Genomic DNA, 20,022 nt, shown 5'->3' with positions numbered 1-20,022 from the left:
TTTCTTAAAATTATAGAATTTCGTTTCAAAGTGATATATTTCGAAGTAATTATAATAGATGGCAGTACACTGAGCAAATACTCTCCACAGAACACACAAATCTCCCTTAGCTGTCTGAAAACCATACATATGCAGTGGTAGTCAAAGAAATAGCACACATTTCAAATTAATGTCAATTGGAAAATGCACATCTCTAATTAAATACAACCAAAATATTTAATATTTTGTACAATTATTTATTTTAAATAAAAAAATGCACAATGTGGTTGGTTATAGAGATACCACTACTTTAGGATACCCTTTACATGACTCTTCAATTAATAACCACAAATCAACTAAATTTGGTTCGTTTTTGGTGTTTTTGTCAAAACTTTATATCGTCTATAAGTATTCAATTGGATTTAGATCCGAAGTCTCTGGAAAGTGAAGATCGTCAATATGATTATTCAACCAACTAATTTTGAACAAATTTGGATGATCATTTTCATGCGTAAAAGTCCATGTAACAATTTTCATTGGCAAATAGGTCTAATCCATCTCTCAATATCTCTGTACATGGAATGGTCCATTAATTTACTGTAATGTTATGCCCAGAAAAGAAACACCAAATCATAACGGTTCCTCCACCATGTTTCAAAGTTTTTGTATTGTGTCTAGGGTCTAAACTTCTATTTGGAGGACGACAAACGTATTGTTTACCATCTGTTCTTGTTCTGTTGAGCTTAGATTCAACCTGAAATACATTTCGCTAAAATTCTGGAAGATAATTAATATATTTTTGTGCAGACTTTGATCTTGTACAAATATTATTTTTTGTCAGCAACGATCTTTACTGTAACGCATCTTTACAAGTTTTCTTTTTCATTCAGTAATGCCTAATTGACACTAGACACGCTCATGTATAACTCAATTAAATCATTTTTTATTTGCCTAATAAACAGAAAAAGGATTTCTTTTGCCGATCTTCACGTTAGTATGTATTTCAAATTTTTAGTAATATTGTAGACCATTTTACAAATGCCTCTTTAGTTTTTAGTGATGTAAGCAATATTTAGATCTTAATTTTTCATGCTAATTATTGGTACCCTTTTCTCTGGAGTACATTTCTTTCTTCTACTTACAATAGAATCGTAAGAGTATTGTTAAATAGAAACGTATATATGAAATATATTTAAATATGCTATTTCTATGGCCAACCAAACCAGACTAATATACGTTTAGAGTAATATCGTTTTTAAGATATGTAATAAAAAACGGACTATATACTGGATAAATTTTTAATTAAATCCTTTTATGAAATATCTTACAAAATGTTTAATTTTAAATTTTATGATATACACTGTAAATTGAAACAAAATATCAGTGAATAATTAAAAAATATGCAAGAAAGCGAATTTTTACCAAAAAGAATACGATCTTCGATAAATAAAGGATAGAAAATGATTTTTCATTTAAATTTAACTGTTGATTGCGCCTCTGAATCAACGTGTGAATCAGTGTCTTCAGCGCCTTCATCCTCTTCTTCTGATGACTCTTCCTCATTAATTTCGACTTCAGAGTCTGAAAATCCTTCATCGCCTGTTCTGTTTCTTATCAACAATCGTTTAATAGTAGCTTGGTGGTCCGGTAATATACTAGTTTCTCGCATATTTAACCAATTTATAGTTCTATTTCGCATAAGTCCTTCCATCACTTTCTATAAATTTATCATCATATCATTATTTATAAAAACATCGTTTTTGAAAAAAATATTTACCTGACCGTTATCTTCACCTATCCAATTACAACTCACATCCAAATTCACCAAACACTTGTTCATTTCTATTACTTGTGCTAGACGAGCTCCAGTCTCTTCTTCAAATCCACAAGCTGCTAAGTTCAAATTTGCAGGTCTATTACTTCTCATCATGGCTCGAAAAATTGCTAAACATCCTTCATGCATCAAAGGATTTAGACGTAGATTTAGTTTCCGCAAAGGAGCCGAAGTACTTCGTATTAATGCGTAACCAATGCCCTCCGCTCCTATAATAAATAAATAAATTAGAACAACCAAGATAAATATAAAATCTACAACATCCCTTTTTTCTTTATCAAATTATTACACAAATTTAATTTTTTTAATTTGGAGTGAAGTAGAAGTACTTTAGCGATACACAGAGCACCGTCATCCTTTATTCTGCAGTTGGATAGGTCGAGTTCTTCGAGAGTATTGTTTTTAACGAGACCCCTGGCCAGAGCCTGAGCATGTTCATCGTCAATAAAGCTTCGGTGAAGACGAAGAATTTTTATGAATTTATGAGCTTCTACGGCTTTACCTAAATTCCTACAGTCTAGTACCGAAACATCAAGTAACCTCCAAGAAAAGTCTTCTCCGACATTGTTTTTGCCATAGATTATATCAAATTCTTCCAAATTAGATAACTTTTTAAATATAAACATTAAGTTAATATGGTTTTTTGGCAAAACTTCTGGAATATCGTCTTCTTCCATTCCTATAGGGGGTATCCAGGGTAACAACTGAGTTACTTTTATTTTCGTAACGTATGGATTACAAAATCCCAACATTTCATCCATGAATTCCTCATCGTTATGCTGCGGTTCAGCGTTTTCTATCATAAACTGAACATGTCTCTCCATATATAAACTTTTCCAAGTCCACTTTCTAGGTTTTAGTCGCGTGCATACTCCAAATTTTGCTAAGTATCTCTTTTCCCAGTAACCTTCATTCTGAAAGTATAAATATAAATGCACCGTATAAAAAAGACGGCAAGCTTACGTCAATTTTTTGAATTGCAAATTCCAATGGTAAATTTACGGATAAGATTTCTAAAAGATAATTTCTGTCATCACACATCAAACTGTCTAGAATTGGTTTCTTCTCGAAAGTTTTGTTTAAAGCAGAGACGCATAATTCATTAAGTTTTGGTACAATATCTTTATCCCATTCCGTAAAATCTTCACTTTTTATGATTCTGTCATTTTCGCCTTTTAGTGCAAGTGATTCTGGCGAAGGTACGTATGCTGCAAGAGTGTCCTTGTTAATAATGTGTGGGATCCTCATGACTGAAAGAAATATTAAAGTTTGTTTGAACAAAATTATAATTATATAAAGAACATTCGAAATTCATTACAGTAGATATATATCTTTACTATAATGAAGTGATAATTATGTTTCTTGGATTAACCGATTACATGAATATTTACTCCTGGTTTTAATGCATATAAAAACTTAAAAATAAATCCCACGTATGTGTTTCAATAAACGATAAATAAGTTATTCACAAATTAATAAATAAATTTATGATGGTAATTAATATTTTAAAATAGGACATAACTCCCCCAGTTTAATTAAAATTTGCTTATTCATTTTGTTTTAGATTTCATAATTATCTGCAACAAATTTATTATCAAGTTTGATTTTAATCACGGTAACTATCTTGTTAACGAAAATTTAGCTCGTAATTTTGTTAGCTTCCTTCCATTTCGCTGTTGATTTTCTCTTACCTGAATATTTCCTTTAAACAATCTCACTTGAAATGAATCCTTGTTTTCTGGGATTTTCACTCCAGTTTCATCATAAATATAATATTATATAACTTTCTGGAACTTCTCGTCTCAAAGGAAATTCAAAACGTTTAAAGTTGAATAAAAACACAAATCGATTTTATTAACAAAAAAATGACGTCAAAAATCTTTCAAAAGTAACATACGGTGTGACCAACTTTAAAAGCATTAACTTATTATATTTTATTAAATTATTATAGTAACAGTGACGAAATTAATATTATTAGTTTCTAATTAAATCTATGTAAGTAAGTATTGATGAAGTCACTTGATGGATTGGTTCAAATCTAATTACGTACAATATGGTAATTTATGTTACTGGCATATCGGATGCATCGATTTCCAAGCAGCTTATTTCTTAAATAGATTAGATTATAGAGTGGGAGAAGTGTTTATGATAGAGTTGATTTTCAGACCCATGGGCGAAGGTTATATTGAACCAATTTAATTATGCATCAATCATTTTACATTAGTACAAATTGGAAGCTCAATGAACTGCCAATTTAATTATCAACTTTGGTTTAGCTTTGTGCATGATATGCAATGCAACGAAAATCCAAAATTGATTGATTTCCTATTCTGTCCCCCATTGTAATGCCTGTATTAATTAATTAAAGATATTGTAAATCCATGTGACCAAACCGCATGGAATGTTATCTACTGAAATTGTTCGAGGTTAAACGGGAATATCATGTTGACTTTACAAGGTATACGTCATAGTTAAACCACAGCACTTCGATTACATGTTAATTATTTTATCTCTGAACAACGTAGAACTTCTATATTATGTTTCTAAAACAGGTGAAAATTATTTCCTTGTGTCAGTTTTAAAAGAGGAATATTGACTTTATTATAATGAAATTTCTTAATCGACTAAAACTTATATCCGATTTAATAACTAAAAGCATTAGCAACCGCAAAGTTACAATTTCCGTACACTATGCGTCCCCATCCGTGAATTATAATGAATTTACGTTTGCTTGTTTGTCCGTGAAATTCTGCTTTATCAGTAACAGTGCCAGCAAGAAAGCTGTTCGCTTCAGTTAAATTGATAGTACACTTTCTATGGAAATCAACTTTGATAAAATCAATTACCGACCCCGAAGGCATATGTCTTTCATTACGTACAAACATGCTATATCAGAAACAGGACCACATTCATGCTGGTTCTGACATAAGTAACTGCCAAAACATAAATAACTGTACAATATATTATTGATCAATACTTAATAAAATACACTTTATGACCTCAAACATAAGGAAATTTGTTATTTGAAAAATTACATGTCAGATACAGAGTAATGACTAATTACTTCAACTAGTTAAAAAAATAATTTATTTTTATTTGATTTTTACTTATATATTATATAAATATTTTTTATTTTATGTAATCAAATCTATATGTTACTGAAAATAATTTACACCAGAATTATCTCTATTAGCTCCTTATTAGTAATTATGCTGAATTAATTCAAACTCGATTCAAAATAATAACAATTTCAACAATACGCGGGAAATATTTACTGTATAACTAACACATAAAAAAATAGTTCATATATTGCCATTTGGTCGTTAGGTAATCTGGTCATTAGGTAATATGGTCATAAAGTCATAAGGTAATTTGATCATGAGGTCATTAGATAATTTAGTCATTAGGTAATGGGTCATTAGTTAATTTGGTCATAAGATCAGTATATTTCTTAAATTTGCATTAAATTAAATTTAGAATTTTAGAAAAAAGTATGTGAATATTAAATTAAAATAACGAAGTACAATAAATAATAAAAAATAATTTTTGAAGAAAATATCGATAATTGCTATTTAATATTAAAAATTTCGCCTTGTCCTTTTAGAAAAACAATCATCACTTTTGTCTGCAATATTACAGTAAATCCAAAGGAAAATTTTTCTATATACTTCTAAGAATATATACTTGATTTTTAGATCAATCTTATTGTTGCTCTAATAATTTTATACCAATTCTGTCGACAGAAACTGGAAGATTATTTACCACTTTTTATTTATAATGTAAGATTCGATATATCACATCAGTACGTGTGTCAAATATATGTTAAATTCAAATAATATAGTATTATTTATCTAAATAAATTAGCACTGGAATTTTTTACTAGTGTAGTTTTATACAGAAAATAATAAATCTTAATAGTGATTATTTCTATTAAATATATCACTCTTAAAAGTTTATGAAGTGCCTAAATAAAACGCCTTTTCATCTTGAAAAGAGTATTTTAAAATCACGATAAATTAGTTATTCCGAATACCGAAGACTTTATAAAAACGCCTGGATCAATTACCCTGAACGCCGGCTACAATTTCATAAAAATGAAAATTGAGGCCGGAGAAATGAAATGAGACATTGTGAAGTGTAAATTGCTGCAGAACCTGGTTTCCGCTGATGGCATCCTGTTTGTGTCAAATCTCGTACATTGTTCCCGCTTAGGTAGTAATTTTACATAGGGCGTTACATATGGATGTGAACACTGAACTTTTAGCAACACATTTCGTAGGCTTTCGAATTTAAAGTGTAAGTGTAAAATTCCTCTTTTTAAAATAACTGATATCGATGACAGCTGTTAAGTAAATTTTAGATCAAGGAAACGTATAAATATATATCAACGGCATAATAATTACAACTATATTAGTAATAAATTAAAGAAAATCACAAACAGCTGATAAATCGAAGGTTTACAATGGCTATAAATACAACCAATACGGAACGCATTATGAATTCACCCGATGACACAAATATGTGTATGATTTACCCATTAATATCTTCGACTCGCAGTCTAAAATTATAAAAATAATAAATATACCTCGACGAGCACTTTTTAATTTATTTCAGTACCCGTCAATCACTACTGTTGTTTTTAATTTGACGTTATTAAAAATTAATATTTATTTTACAGAGAACTTCAATAAAACTGATATTAAAAGATTTGGAGTATTTATAGTACTACATAATAAATACACGTTTTTTGAATAATTGATAGGTAATTTTTCTCCAACAAAATTGTTGAATGTTTTTTTACAATATTATTGGAAACTGATTAATTAAATAAAGAATAATATGTTTAATAAATATTTAAATTTAATGTCAATATTATATTTCTGTTTAATTTGAATTTAATTAAAAGGACGATACACTTTGAAAAAGGTTTATCAGTGACACAACTAAAGAAAATTTTACGTTAAAAATATTTTTTTATTAAAATTTTATCTTGGAAGATTGATAGATAATTTCCTCAAACAAAGTTATGAGTAAACTAAATTCTCGGATGTTTCTTGACAATATTATCGGAAACTAATTAATTAAATAAAAAATAACACGATTAATAAATATTTCAATTTAATGTCAATCATATAAGATATTTTTTGTCAAAATTTTATTTAATTTGAATTTAATTAAAAGGACGATACACTTTGAAAAAGGTTTATCAATGACACATCTAAAGAAAATTTTACATAGATACGACTTATTAATTAAGTACAAATTTTTTTTTCCTAATTAGTTTTTTATCAAACGTGTCTTAGAAGACTGATTTGGTAAATATTTGTTGGATTCCCATCGACTTTTAAAATGAGCCATAAAAATTAAACGGTTTATGATAGCAATGAAAAAATTTTGCCTCTCATGATCTGCGCTTTGACCGTTTGTATAATCAGCGGTTTCGTTGTGTAGAGCAGAGGATTGGAATGGGATTCTCGATTGTGTTCTAAAAGTTTATTCGGAGGGCAGCGAATTCTTTAAAACTAGGATGTTTGGTATTTGCAAGTTTCAAGGGCGATATATGTTACAAAATAATATTATTAGTTTTAAGAAATTAGAGAATAATATTTATAAATTAAATTCAATTGAATATTTTTCAGTTTGGATTGAATTCTGAAAAATTATTCATTTTATGTAAGTAATGTTTTATATACATGACATCTCTACGCACTAGAAAATGGAAAAAACTTTAAGTTATATTTTCGATTATCTCCAACATTGTTTCATAAAAAGTGACCAATGTCATACATCAAATTAAATAAAAATACGATATACCCGACGTTTTGCTAGTTCCAAACGGGGAGGATCTCCCCTGTGATGTTTAGATGGACGGTAAATTTGTGGGGTGGGTTCCTCCCGGACATAGCTAAGGGTCGATCCGCTTCCGAGCGGCGCCGAGAGGCGTCGTGAGAGTACGCACGGCCAGTATTTGGTCGACGTCGCGAGACGCCGAATCGTGAAGTCACAGCGTCCGTGCGCCACTCATGTTTTCTCACTGATGCACCTAATCCTGCTCTTAAATCTGAACGACACAAATCACTAATTGGAAACGGTTGCCGATTTACAATGGGAAATGACATGAATTAGATACCGTCTCGGCTACGTGGGGGACCGATTTCAAGTGCCAAAATATTTTACCAAAATAAATATCCAGAATCCAATCAAAACATATTTTGACAAAACATACGTTTTTATTAGAGACCGAAATTAATGTTGTCTTGGCGAATTTTCAACAGTCTTAATTAATTAGTGTGTGTGTCGTGCACAACTCAGTGGAGAACTTAAGCAGTGCGTGTCTTTTAACGCAATTCTTAAATTAATATTGTGATTTAACTGTCGCAAACAACTAAATGCTCATGGACACTAAGAAGCGTCGGGGCTCGGTTTTCAATGTTTAAATTCATGAGGTATGTTTAACAATTTATTATATACATAAATAATTGTGTGAGTGTTTCAGCACATATCCTGAAATATAATTTTCCTATCAACACGAATTTTTTAAACAAGATTAAATTTTAATCTTAATTGAACATTAAATATTTTAATTAAGTTTGATATTACACAGTTGACAATTTATATAAGATTTTAAGAAGGAAACTTAAACATAATTTACATATTTCACAGTTACAGACTGGTTTTCAATATACAAACTATAAATATATTGTATATTTTTGTTGGGATATAACGAACTTTTAATATGCTACGTGCCACCTGTAATAGGATCTATAGAGGTATACACATTCTTCATAAATCTGGTAAATGATGTTTCACAAAATATATGATGACAAGGAAATGTATACTTATTATATACGTTGCCTATTAACATCTTTATTTAACATGAATTTTTAGTCTAATTAGGTAATGTAATTGTAACAATATTAATATTGATAATGTAAATTCGGAAATTTATGTTCTGAACTGCTTAATAAAGAGAATAAATTTGGTGAATTAACACGGTCAGGATCTATATGTAGATTTTAGTTAGTATAATGCTGTCTTTGTTGAAGTTTCCAATTGTAACATTGAACAGCCTCAAATATAAATAGAAAAAGAGCGAATTTGATGAAATACTCTCCGAAAATAATGTGCTTTGACATGCAAAACACGGGCCAATAACACTTTGAAGCATCAAAGAATACCTGGGGCTTAACTACAACAATCAAACTGAATATTTTGCTTTTAACACAAAAGACTGAAGGAAAAATAAACGTGCGTCAGATCGTTGCAGTTTCATCTATCAAGTTCAATATTCCTGTTTTATATTAAGAGGGAAGTCAAATAAATAATAAATTCAGGATCAATAGCAGTTTTTTTTTAAATAATGTGCGTAAGTGGCGGAACAACCTGTTAGAGGTACCTCTATACGTATTTGTTTACCATCTCATACTTCACGTTCTTAATAACGTTGCATGTTGTCACCTGTGGCAGTGTTCCAGTGAAAGGGACAGTAAATTGTGACAAGGATAATGAATTATGTTGGTGTGACACGAAATGTGACAATGACGGAAGGTCAGTTAATTAAAGCATTCTGGCAAAACAATGCATCAAACATTGAGTCTAGTTTACTTGCTAATTATAAAGCTGCTTAAACGGACGCTTGATAACACCAACGAGAAGACCAATTAAGCCGCATATTCACGCACTACATGTTAATATGAACCAAAATAATTAACCTGCTTTATAAACATCTTAGAATACAGGTTGTTATAAAGGGAATGTGAAATATATAAAGAGATAATAGGCTGGACCAAAATAAGCAAAAAAGTCTTAATTCACATGGTTTTGTAAATGAACAGTCTCGGAGACATCTCCGGAAGATTACTGCCTTTTATAGTGTGCAAAAATTTATTTCTGAAATAAATATTAAGTATTTGACTGTCTTAAGGTGACACAGGTTAATTACGCTAGTTCATTGTGTAAATAGTATTAGTATCACAATATGATATTCTAGGACGGGTAGAAAATAATCCTGTAGACAAGAAGTAAGAATTAGTTCTTCTCTTGTTTAGAGAGAAAATAACGAAGACAAACGTTAATCCCATTTGTGGATCAAGCACCATTAGTGTTTGTAGCTTTCTTCTCAAAAATGCAGACGTCCCCAATGAGGCCCCAGTTCACTACAAATTGAGCCCAACGAAATCCTCATCACCAGAGGGAATCTGGCACCAGAAGGGCACTATACCCAGTTATTTTGCCAAACCTATTACCAGATGCTGCTTATTTATGGAAGAGCACAATGGGTGATCTTTTGGATGATACTTCTTTGGACCAAAGGCAACAAATGTGGTTCTAACATGGTGGTATTCCAGCTAACTTTTCAATTGCTGTTAGATAGTGTTTAGAAGAAACATTTCTACGAAAGTGGAGAAAAAAGGCAAGGTAGGTTCGCCTTTTTTAATCCATTTTCTGCAAGATTACCTCTTTTAAACCTTATTTTTGGAGAATTAAAAAATTTAGTATGGGGTACTCCTGTAAATAGACTCGAGGAGCTGAAGCTAAATTTATCAAAATGAAAGGAAATCAGATCCAATGTGGAGGTTTTAGAAAGAATTAATATGAACCAAAATAACAAACCAAAAAAACATGTTAAAGGTAAAGAATAGGGAGAATAGGACCAAAATTAGAAGAAAAGACTTAATAAACATGGTTCTGCAAATTAACAGTTTCGGAGATATTTCTTTTTTAATTTGTAAAAACTGAAATATATATTTTGCATTTGCCCATCGTCTGGTAATACAGGTTAAAACTTATCATTTTTCGTTTACTATGTATGGAAAGTTTTGACAGGATTGTCACGAAAACTTATCCATATCACGAGGTCCATTCACATATTTGGAAGATGAAGATCAATCGCGATTAGTTTTTGTAATTGATTTCTTCACAAAAATACAGAAGACTCTGAATAGACCCTGTTCAGAAATGAAGTTGTTAATTTTCACAATACGAGTATTTGGGCAGACGAACATTCTGATCACCAGATGGAATTTGGACACCAAGCACATATTTTATTAAATGTTTAAATAAGTAAGGCACCATATTTATATATCCTGTAGTTTTACCAGGGCACCATATTTCCATATCCTGTTGTTTTACCAGACCGATGCCGGTGCTACTTACCTCAAGTTTCTGAAGATCTTTTGGATCAGACTTCTTTGGTTGTTTTCGATTACTGTTAAAAAGGGACGAACCTTTATTAAGCCCTACAAGGTCGCCTGATTTAAACCTTCCTTTCTGGAGATATTTAAAAACGATTTATGGCCTTCCTGTAAACGGCCCCGAAGTCCTGAGGCTACAAATTTAAGGAACGTAACAGGAAATCTGAGCCAATGTGGAGGTTTTAGAAAATCATTTGCACAAATGTCTTGTCCTTTCAGAAAAGGAGAGAGAATTGTCTGATCACCCTTTTACAAAATAAAAAAGAAAAAAAAAGACTACATAGAATTTCGAAAGAATTTTATTTTTAAAAGCAAAATATAAGTATAAACTAAAAGTTAAATATTATAATCCACCAAAATTATACCGTTTTTCTTTAAAGAAAGAAATTTTTTAAAAAAACCTAAGACTACTTTACTGAACTATTTTTGTACCCTTCTAATATTGGGCGATTACGTTTAAAATTTGTATAGGTTTTTATGTTGATTTTTCGACATACATTTTTATATTATCTGATTATAAAACAGAGACATCAATCATTTTTTTATCTGCCTCAAGCAGCAGTGTATAAAACTCGCAATTCACTTCTAAAACAGTATAAAAAGTTATAAAGAAACATAAAAGATGTGATCGTATATTTCTATCAAAGTGCTGGTGATTTTTCAATACTTAAACTCAAACAAAAAAGAACTTAGTGAGAATGTTAAAAAGTCGATCAACTACCAAACATTTTTGATTATAAAAGAGCCATTTATAAACTCGGACACTTCTATGAATATATTCGGTCGGTTGGAGACCACAAAGTTTGATAGACCTACATGTTCATGAAGTTTCCGTGTAATTGAACTTTCAAACTATATTAATATTACAGTTTGATAAATTTATGTGTACCATATCAAATTATGTAGAAAAGTTATTACTTTATCATGTAATATTCAATTACGAATATTTCACATTTGTGTCGTGTAGCACTTGATAAATAAATAGTTAAGTGGCACTACAAGTCTAATAATATATACACAATAGTATGTGTGGAGTATGTTTTGTACAGTTTATGATAATGTTTTGCAGGAAGAGCAAGCACTTTATAAAATACTGTACATTGCTTTACTGGTTCTGGACATCCGGACATAATAAAAATGAATAGCATGATAAAACATTCTTAATTATTATTTTAGTTGGTAATAATAGTAAATGGGTTACTGTCAAAAGCTCTATAACTCTAGAATATATTTCTCGTCTATAAATAACATATTTATTATATTTATAACTTTTTCAATATTTATGTTTTTAATATACTAGTTTTCTCCTAACATTTAAAATGTATAACTGTAATTAATTATATCATTATCTATCTAATTTAGTTTAATCAATTAATAGACAATTATGAGATGCGTTAGCAAACAAAATTCAGTTCTGAAACAATATTTGAACGGTTTCTGTTTCAGACAATGTCTGAACTTAGTTTACTAATTGTTATGTAAGTTGAAATTGAGGCAGAGAGCTTAAAGCAATATCCTCTTAGGCGTGCACATAATTCGAAAGTGTCACCAAGAAATATCTGTTGCCATGATGTCAAATTGAGCTTTTGTATTATTGACATGGGCGGAAATAAACGAGTCAAATCAAATCATGTGAATCATTGCAAATTAGAACAGAATATATATTGGCAACTTAATTGCAAAATTGTTATTTTTGTAAGATTTTTTTTTGAGAGACACAAATTTATTTATAATTAAAAATGGCCATTAATAGACTTACCAATATTCACGTACATAGCAATCAAAGATCGCATCTAGTTGGGTTATAAACGCATTATTTGATTAATGAAACATTAATGTAATGGCTTGAATTTAATTAAAATTCACCCTTTGACAAATTCCTGTTTGATGGCAGGATCCCCAGTTATAAATGTGGCTTACAAATAAATGTCTCTCCTCGTATTCATACTTTCATACCGTAACTTTCCATCCCATCTAAAATTCTATTTACATTCATACCTTGAAATCGAATAAATTCTAAAGCGTTGCGTCGCGGTTTTTTTACACTGAAAACGCGACGTACAAAAGCTCACTGGCTGGATGCAGGATGGACACAAGGAAAATAAAGTTTTTGAAGTTTCAGAGAAATATAAAACGTAAAACTATTGAGTTAAATTCGATGCACTATTGTTTTTTAAAAGTCGTAATTATATAGGAATTTCCGGGAAAAGGGAAACTTTTGTTTCACGAATCCGCTTTTCGATGTTTAAAGCTTGTTTATTTCACTGAACAATTTCTGTTCTGGAGCACTAACCTAAATTTTTTAGTTAACTTTATTTTTGTAATTCCAACTTAATTTGATTATTTCGTTGTGAGATTATTTTTGGTATAAAACTATTTATACGGTTGAAACAAATATATTATCGGAGTTTCGGGGAAGTACCGAATCGAAAAACTATAATAATAAGCAAAATTTAAAACACCAATAATAATTGTATTTACACGACTCCAATTTAATTTGATTGTGTAATGCGTTACTTACAAAACAAAACTATTAATATCTTTAAAATTCAATATACTATTATTTCTTAAAAGTCGCAATGGTAGAGGGAATGGTGAATTTGTATCTCCGTTTTACGACGTTTTAAGCTTATATATTATGTTGAAAATTATTTTGTTTTAAAGCACCGACCTAATTTATTTAGTTAATTATATTTAACAAGATTTCAGTTTAATTAGTTTAATTCATTGGGCGATTCGTCATTTTGGATATTAAATTATTTATTTAACAAAGATTTTATTGTAGTTTCAGGGAATTATCGAATCTTAAAGTTTAGTAACAAAATTCAATATACAATATTTTTTAAGTCATACGATACAGGAATGTTTAGGAAACGCCAAAAAACTTTTGTGTTACGCCTTAGTTTTTTGACGTTCTAAACTTGTTTATTACATCGAAAATTGTGTTGTTTTGAAGTAGTGACCTAAATTTTTTAATGAATTATATTTACATGATTCCAATTTAATTTGATTATTTAGCTGTGTGATGTTTAATTTTGGGTCCAAATAATTTATACTTTGAAAGAGAAAATAAAGTTTCGGGGAATTACTGAAACGTAAAACTATTGAGTCAATTTCGATGCACTATTATTTTTTAAAAGTTGTAATTATATAGGAAGAGGATAAAACTTTTGTTTCACGAATCCGCTTTTCGATGTTTAAAGCTTGTTTATTTCACTGAACATTTTCTCTTCCGGAGCACTAACCTAAATTTTTTAGTTAATCTTATTTTGGTAATTCCAACTTAACACACTATGAGCGGGTCGGGTAAAAATACCCGTCTCGAGAACTGTTGATTGTTAGTGGACCGGGTAATTTTTACCTTTTTAAATGTACTTACTTTAAAAGCGGGGTGAGATAATTTTACTCTATTGGTTTACATACGGAACTGAAAGAATTATCTCTTATTTTTTGTTATAATTCAACAACTTAGTTTGGACTATTTTGCTGCCCGCCTATAGTGTGTTAATTTGATTATTTCGTTCTAAGATTATTTTTGGTATAAAACTATTTATATGGTTGAAACTAATATATTATCGGAGTTTCGGGGAAGTACCGAATCGAAAAACGATAATATTAAGCAAAATTTAAAACACCAATAATAATTGTATTTACACGATTCCAATATAATTTGATTGTGTAATGCGTTACTTACGAAACTATTAATATCTTTAAAATTCAATATACCATTATTTTTTAAAAGTCGCAATGATAAAGGGAATGATAAATTTGTGTATCCGTTTTACAACGTTTTATTACGTTGAAAATTAAGTTGTTTTAAAGCACCGACCTAATTTATTTAGTTAATTATATTTAACAAGATTTCAGTTTAATTAGTTTAATTCATTGAGTGATTCGTTATTTTGGGTATTAAACTATTTATTTAACAAAGATTTTATTGTAGTTTCAAGGAATTACCGAATCTTTAAGTTTAGTAACAAAATTCAATATACAATATTTTTTAAGTCATACGATACAGGAATATTTAGGAAACGTCATAAAACTCTTTTGTTACGTCTCGCTTTTTCGACGTTCTAAACTTGTTTATTACACCGAAAATTGTGTTGTTTTGAAGTAGTGACCTAATTTTTTTATGAATTATATTTACATGATTTCAATTTAATTTGATTATTTCGCTGTTTTCGGGTCCTAAATAATTTATACTTTGAAAACAAAGGTTTTATTAATTTTCGGGCAAATACGTAATCTTAAAATTGACGAGGAAAAATCAGTACACTATTTCTAGAAATTTCGAGAATATAGGATAAAACTCTTGTTTTGCATATCTATTTTTAGACATATCAAAACTTGTTTATTACAATGAAAATTGTGTTGTTTTGAATCGTTGACCTAATTTTTTTAAACGAATATTATTTAATTATTTCAATTTCATGATTAATTTGTTGTGTGATATATTATTTAGGATATAAATCAATTTATAATAGAAGATTTTATCGGAGTTCCGAGGTAGTATCAGATCGTAAAATATTAAATACAATTTAAAACACTATTATTTCTTATAAATCATAATAATACAGGAATTTTCAGTAAATGATAAAAGACTTTTATTTTGTGCATCCGCTTTCCGATATTTAAAACTTGCAATTACACTGAAAATGATGTTATTTTGAAATGCTGATCTAAATTTTGATATATTATTTTGTGTATCAAATAATCTATGAAACAAAGATTTTGTCGGAATCTGAAAAATCTTATTTCCTAAAAGTTTTTCAACGTTTTAAATTTATATATTACACTGTAAATTATGTTGATTTAAAACAAAGATCTAAATGTTTAGTTAATTTTATTTACATGATTCCAGTTAAATTTGATAATTTGGATATGTAACACGTGAAAACAAAGATTTTATTAAATTTCGTTCAAGTACGGGATAGTAAAACTATTGAGGAAAATTCAATACATTATTATTATAAATTTCCAGAATATAGGATAAAACCCTTATTTTGCGCATCTGTTTTTCGATTTTGACGTATAAAACTTGTTTATTACATTGAAAATTGTGTTGTTTTGAATCGTTGACCTAATTTTTGTAACGAATATTATTTAATAATTTCAAATTATTTCGTTGTATTACGCATTATTTTGGATATAAATCAATTTAGAAGATTTCATCGGTGATTCGGGATAGTACGGGATCGTAAAAATATTAAACACAATTTAACCCACTATTATTTCTTCCAAGCTATAATGATACAGTGATTTCCGAAATTCAAAATTTGATATTCTATTGAAAATTATGTAGTGTTGAAGCATTGGCCTAAATTTTTTAGTTAATTTTATTTATATGATTTTTTTTATTTGTGTGTGAGGCATTATTTTGTTTCGGAGCAGTACCAAATCGTAAAAATATTAAGTACAATTTAAAACATTTTTTTAAAGCCATAATGATTCAGGGATTTTCAGAAAATGGGATAAAACTTATTTTGTTCATCCGAGAATGACTGACACTGATCTAAATTTTGATGCATTATTTCGAGTACAAAACAATTTATATCTTTGAAACAAATATTTTATTGGAATCTTAAAAGTTTTATTATTTCCTAAATGTCAGGTATTTCCAGGAAATCACTGCTTTTCCATTAAACTTGTGTATTACGATGTAAATTATGTTGTTTTAAAGAACCGGCTTTAAATTTTTAGTTAATTATATTTACATAATTCCAGTGAAATTTTACATTTAAACTTCGAAGTGTGATACGTTATTTAATTAATAATAAACAATTTATATCGTTTAAACAAAGATTTTATTAAAATTTCAGGTACCAGGTTCAAGTACCGAATCGTAAAATTATTGAGCAAAATTTAACATAATATTACTTTTTATGTTATGACGATACAGGAATTTCCAGGAAATGTGATAAAACTTTTGTTTTACGCCTCCGTTTTTCGACGTTCTAAAATTATTTATTACAACGAAAATTGTGTTGTTTTGAAGTGGTGACCTAAATTTTTAATTAATTATATTTATATGATTCCAATTTAATTTGATTATTGTGATGCCTTATTTTTGGTAGTAAATAAGTTTGACCTTTAAAACAAAGGTTTTGTGAGTTTCGTATAAATAGGAATTGTAAAGGTATAGAAAAAATTTAATATACTATTTTTAAATCATAATAACATAGAAATTTCCAGAAAACAGGATAAAAATCTCGTTTTGCGCATCTGTTTTCCAACGTATAAAACTTGTATATTATAATGAATATTGTGTTGTTTCGAATAGTTGACCTAATTTTTTTAATGAATAATATTTACATTATTTCAACGTATTTGATCATTTCGTTTTGTTGTGCGATATTTTGGACTCGACAATGCATACCTTTAATAAAAATATATTTTTGGAATTTCACGGAAGAATTAAATGAGGAAACTCTTGTCCAAATGCAATGAACAAAAATGTTTTGAAAATTATAATGATATATAAATTTGCAGGCAACAAGATATAATTATTGCTTAGGGCATCTGTTTTTCAACGTTTTAAAATTTTTAATTACATTTTTGTTTTGATTTTTAATTATTTATGGTTAATTTGATTATTTCCTTGTATTTTAGGTATTAAACAAAGCTTCAAAGAATTACCAAATAGTAACTCCGTCAGGCAAAATCCAATATCCGTATTTTTTAAAAAGCCATAACGATACAGAAAGAATTTCCAGAAAATTGGATCAAACTATTATTTTACGTATACATATTTCAATGTTTTGAAGCACTGACCTAAATTTATTAATTAATTATATTTACATATTTCCAACTTAATTTGATTTGATTTCGCTGTGATGCATTATTTTAGTAATAAAACAATTTATACCTTTATTTCATCACTATATTTTGAACCTATATACAATAATATATAATTTACCGTAACTACATACTATAGACTCCATAGAATTGATATAATATAAACATATGTTACCTCCCGTTAAACCTGCATAAGAGAAGAATATTGTGGGAGTTTTAACTTGAAAGTTTCAAGTAATTCACAACAGAAACGCTGAATTGATTATTTTCTTTATTAATATTTCATTGTAAACACGTGCTGGTCATTCATTAATTTCGAACTGGACTTTTATTCAAATATAATTACGTTCGTTTATTTTATCGACAAGTTTTATTAAAGACTAGTCTTTCTCTAATATTACATAGTGATGGTGAATCACAGGAGCATTATAATATGAAAATAAGATTAAACAAAACCAAAATAAACAAGATATTAATAACATAAAAATGTATAAGTGTAAATGGAATTAATTACAAATAATGAAAGCACGAGAAATTATAAAAGTTATTTTTAGTGAATATATTATTTAAAATTCTCTACAAAAATAATATTTGCAGTTGGTTATTTTATATTACATGGATTCAGTTGATAGAATTCGACTAAATTTACTCGTACTGTTGATGTATATAAATACTGCAAAAAAGTTAAAAGATTAATAAACTTTTATAATTTAATACTAGTGCCTGCACAATTTCATTAACTCCGACGTTGAAAAGACACATTACTGTTTATTTACTTATAAAATAGATTATTTGTTAAAGTTAAAATATGGCATACTACAAAGTAATCGAATAAATTGCCAGAAACAAATTTTAAAGGTTATTCTAGGTCTCGTCATTTGTTTTACGTATATCATGACTACTTTCATGTCCTGAAAATGACTGATAAAAAAGTCTAAGTCCTACTCAAGAAGTTTTTTGTCTACAAAGTATTTTATCGTTTTGTATCCGGTTTTATAAATAATCACGTGGAATTTAAGGTGGCAATAAAATTCAATCTCCTATTACGCCGACCATTATTTACAAATAAACGAAAAAGCTATAATTTTAGAAATTTAAAAGTGACTTTCGATTTACTGTGTGATTTTTTTTTCTGTAATCGTTTAGTTCTACCAAGAATGACAAAATTAATTCAGCCATTATAACGAGATTGGCTCGAAGAGTCAGGGTCGCATTCGAATTGCAATTCATCTTAAGCTAAGGCTACGTCCACCGTATCTATTAATACCCGTTCTGAATATTAAACAAATGGATTCCCATTATGGGACACTTTTCTCTAAAATTCCGTTTGAGAAAAAGATATGATATAAATTATGCAGCGACGATTTTCAGTAGTACGTACTATTGAATCTATTCGTGGTCGTTATTCTCATCAAATATTAATTATAAAAAATGCGCTCCTGATACAACTTTAATATAGTTAAGTGACCTCTTTTGCCCCATTTAAATTATAATTAAACTAATTAGTTAGTTGATTTTAATTATTAACGAAGTAAAAATTATATTATTTCATTATGAATAAATATTTTATTGCTTCTAGTAATTGTACTAAATAATTTTCAAAATATTTATTCATGTTAAAAACTATTATTTTAAAATACCCCAATATTTTTATAGAAACAACATTTATTTATTTTTTTGATCATCTCTTACTTCGACACTTTCCACATTCTATTTTATTTTTTATTTATTTGAACAGGTTTAATTACTATCTAAAAATATATCTCATTCATCATCTGTTAATTTACACAAGCCATTATTGTATTAGTCAGTTTCACAAATTTTTACAGCAGAAGTAAACAGTTTAATCAAAATAATTACAATTTCTTTTAGCTTCTATAAAATTTTCTTTGAAAACAACTTTTTACACAAATATTTAAATAGCCAATAATGAATTGAAATACTTAAAAGCATACGCTAAAAATCAGATCAAAAGTATAGGTAAATATATTTTTGTACTATAATTTAAAAATAGAAAGTTTCCCTAAAAATATAACTGCAAGGATAGATAAAAATAAATACGTTTTGGTATAAATTGGCTCTAATCATTATAATTATTAATTCTCGAATATCAAATCATAAACCTATTGTAATTCAATAAATATATAACAACAAAAATAAATGAAGGAACTAAAAATTAAGCAAAACTTTAAATTAAAAGTCCATTTTAATACGTAAACA

The 20,022-nt window shown here is 28.6% G+C and overlaps 2 protein-coding genes across 2 annotated transcripts in view; one reads left to right on the top strand and one right to left on the bottom strand.

Annotated features, from left to right (window-relative positions):
- Positions 1–1,299: 1,299 nt before the first annotated feature.
- LOC109599968 (dynein regulatory complex subunit 5) lies at positions 1,300–3,683 on the bottom strand. Its single transcript, XM_049964546.1, has 5 exons — positions 3,505–3,683; positions 2,777–3,063; positions 2,072–2,727; positions 1,757–2,015; positions 1,300–1,696 (listed from the first exon to the last, which is right to left on the bottom strand). Exons 2-5 carry the CDS (start codon positions 3,059–3,061, stop codon positions 1,448–1,450), a joined length of 1,449 nt encoding a protein of 482 aa, XP_049820503.1. The 5' UTR covers positions 3,062–3,063; positions 3,505–3,683; the 3' UTR covers positions 1,300–1,447.
- Positions 3,684–7,807: 4,124 nt separating this feature from the next.
- The window catches only part of LOC109606923 (uncharacterized), a 33,013-nt gene continuing 20,798 nt past the window's right edge, over positions 7,808–20,022 (top strand). The window contains exon 1 of the mRNA XM_049964474.1: positions 7,808–8,259. The gene's annotated coding sequence lies outside the window, so the exon portion shown is untranslated. The remainder of the gene's footprint in view (positions 8,260–20,022) is intronic.

Source organism: Aethina tumida, chromosome 3, assembly GCF_024364675.1.
Source record: "Aethina tumida isolate Nest 87 chromosome 3, icAetTumi1.1, whole genome shotgun sequence".
Lineage (NCBI taxonomy): Eukaryota > Metazoa > Arthropoda > Insecta > Coleoptera > Nitidulidae > Aethina > Aethina tumida.
Note: the sequence above shows the minus strand (reverse complement) of the source record. Positions and strands in the feature narration are given on the sequence as shown.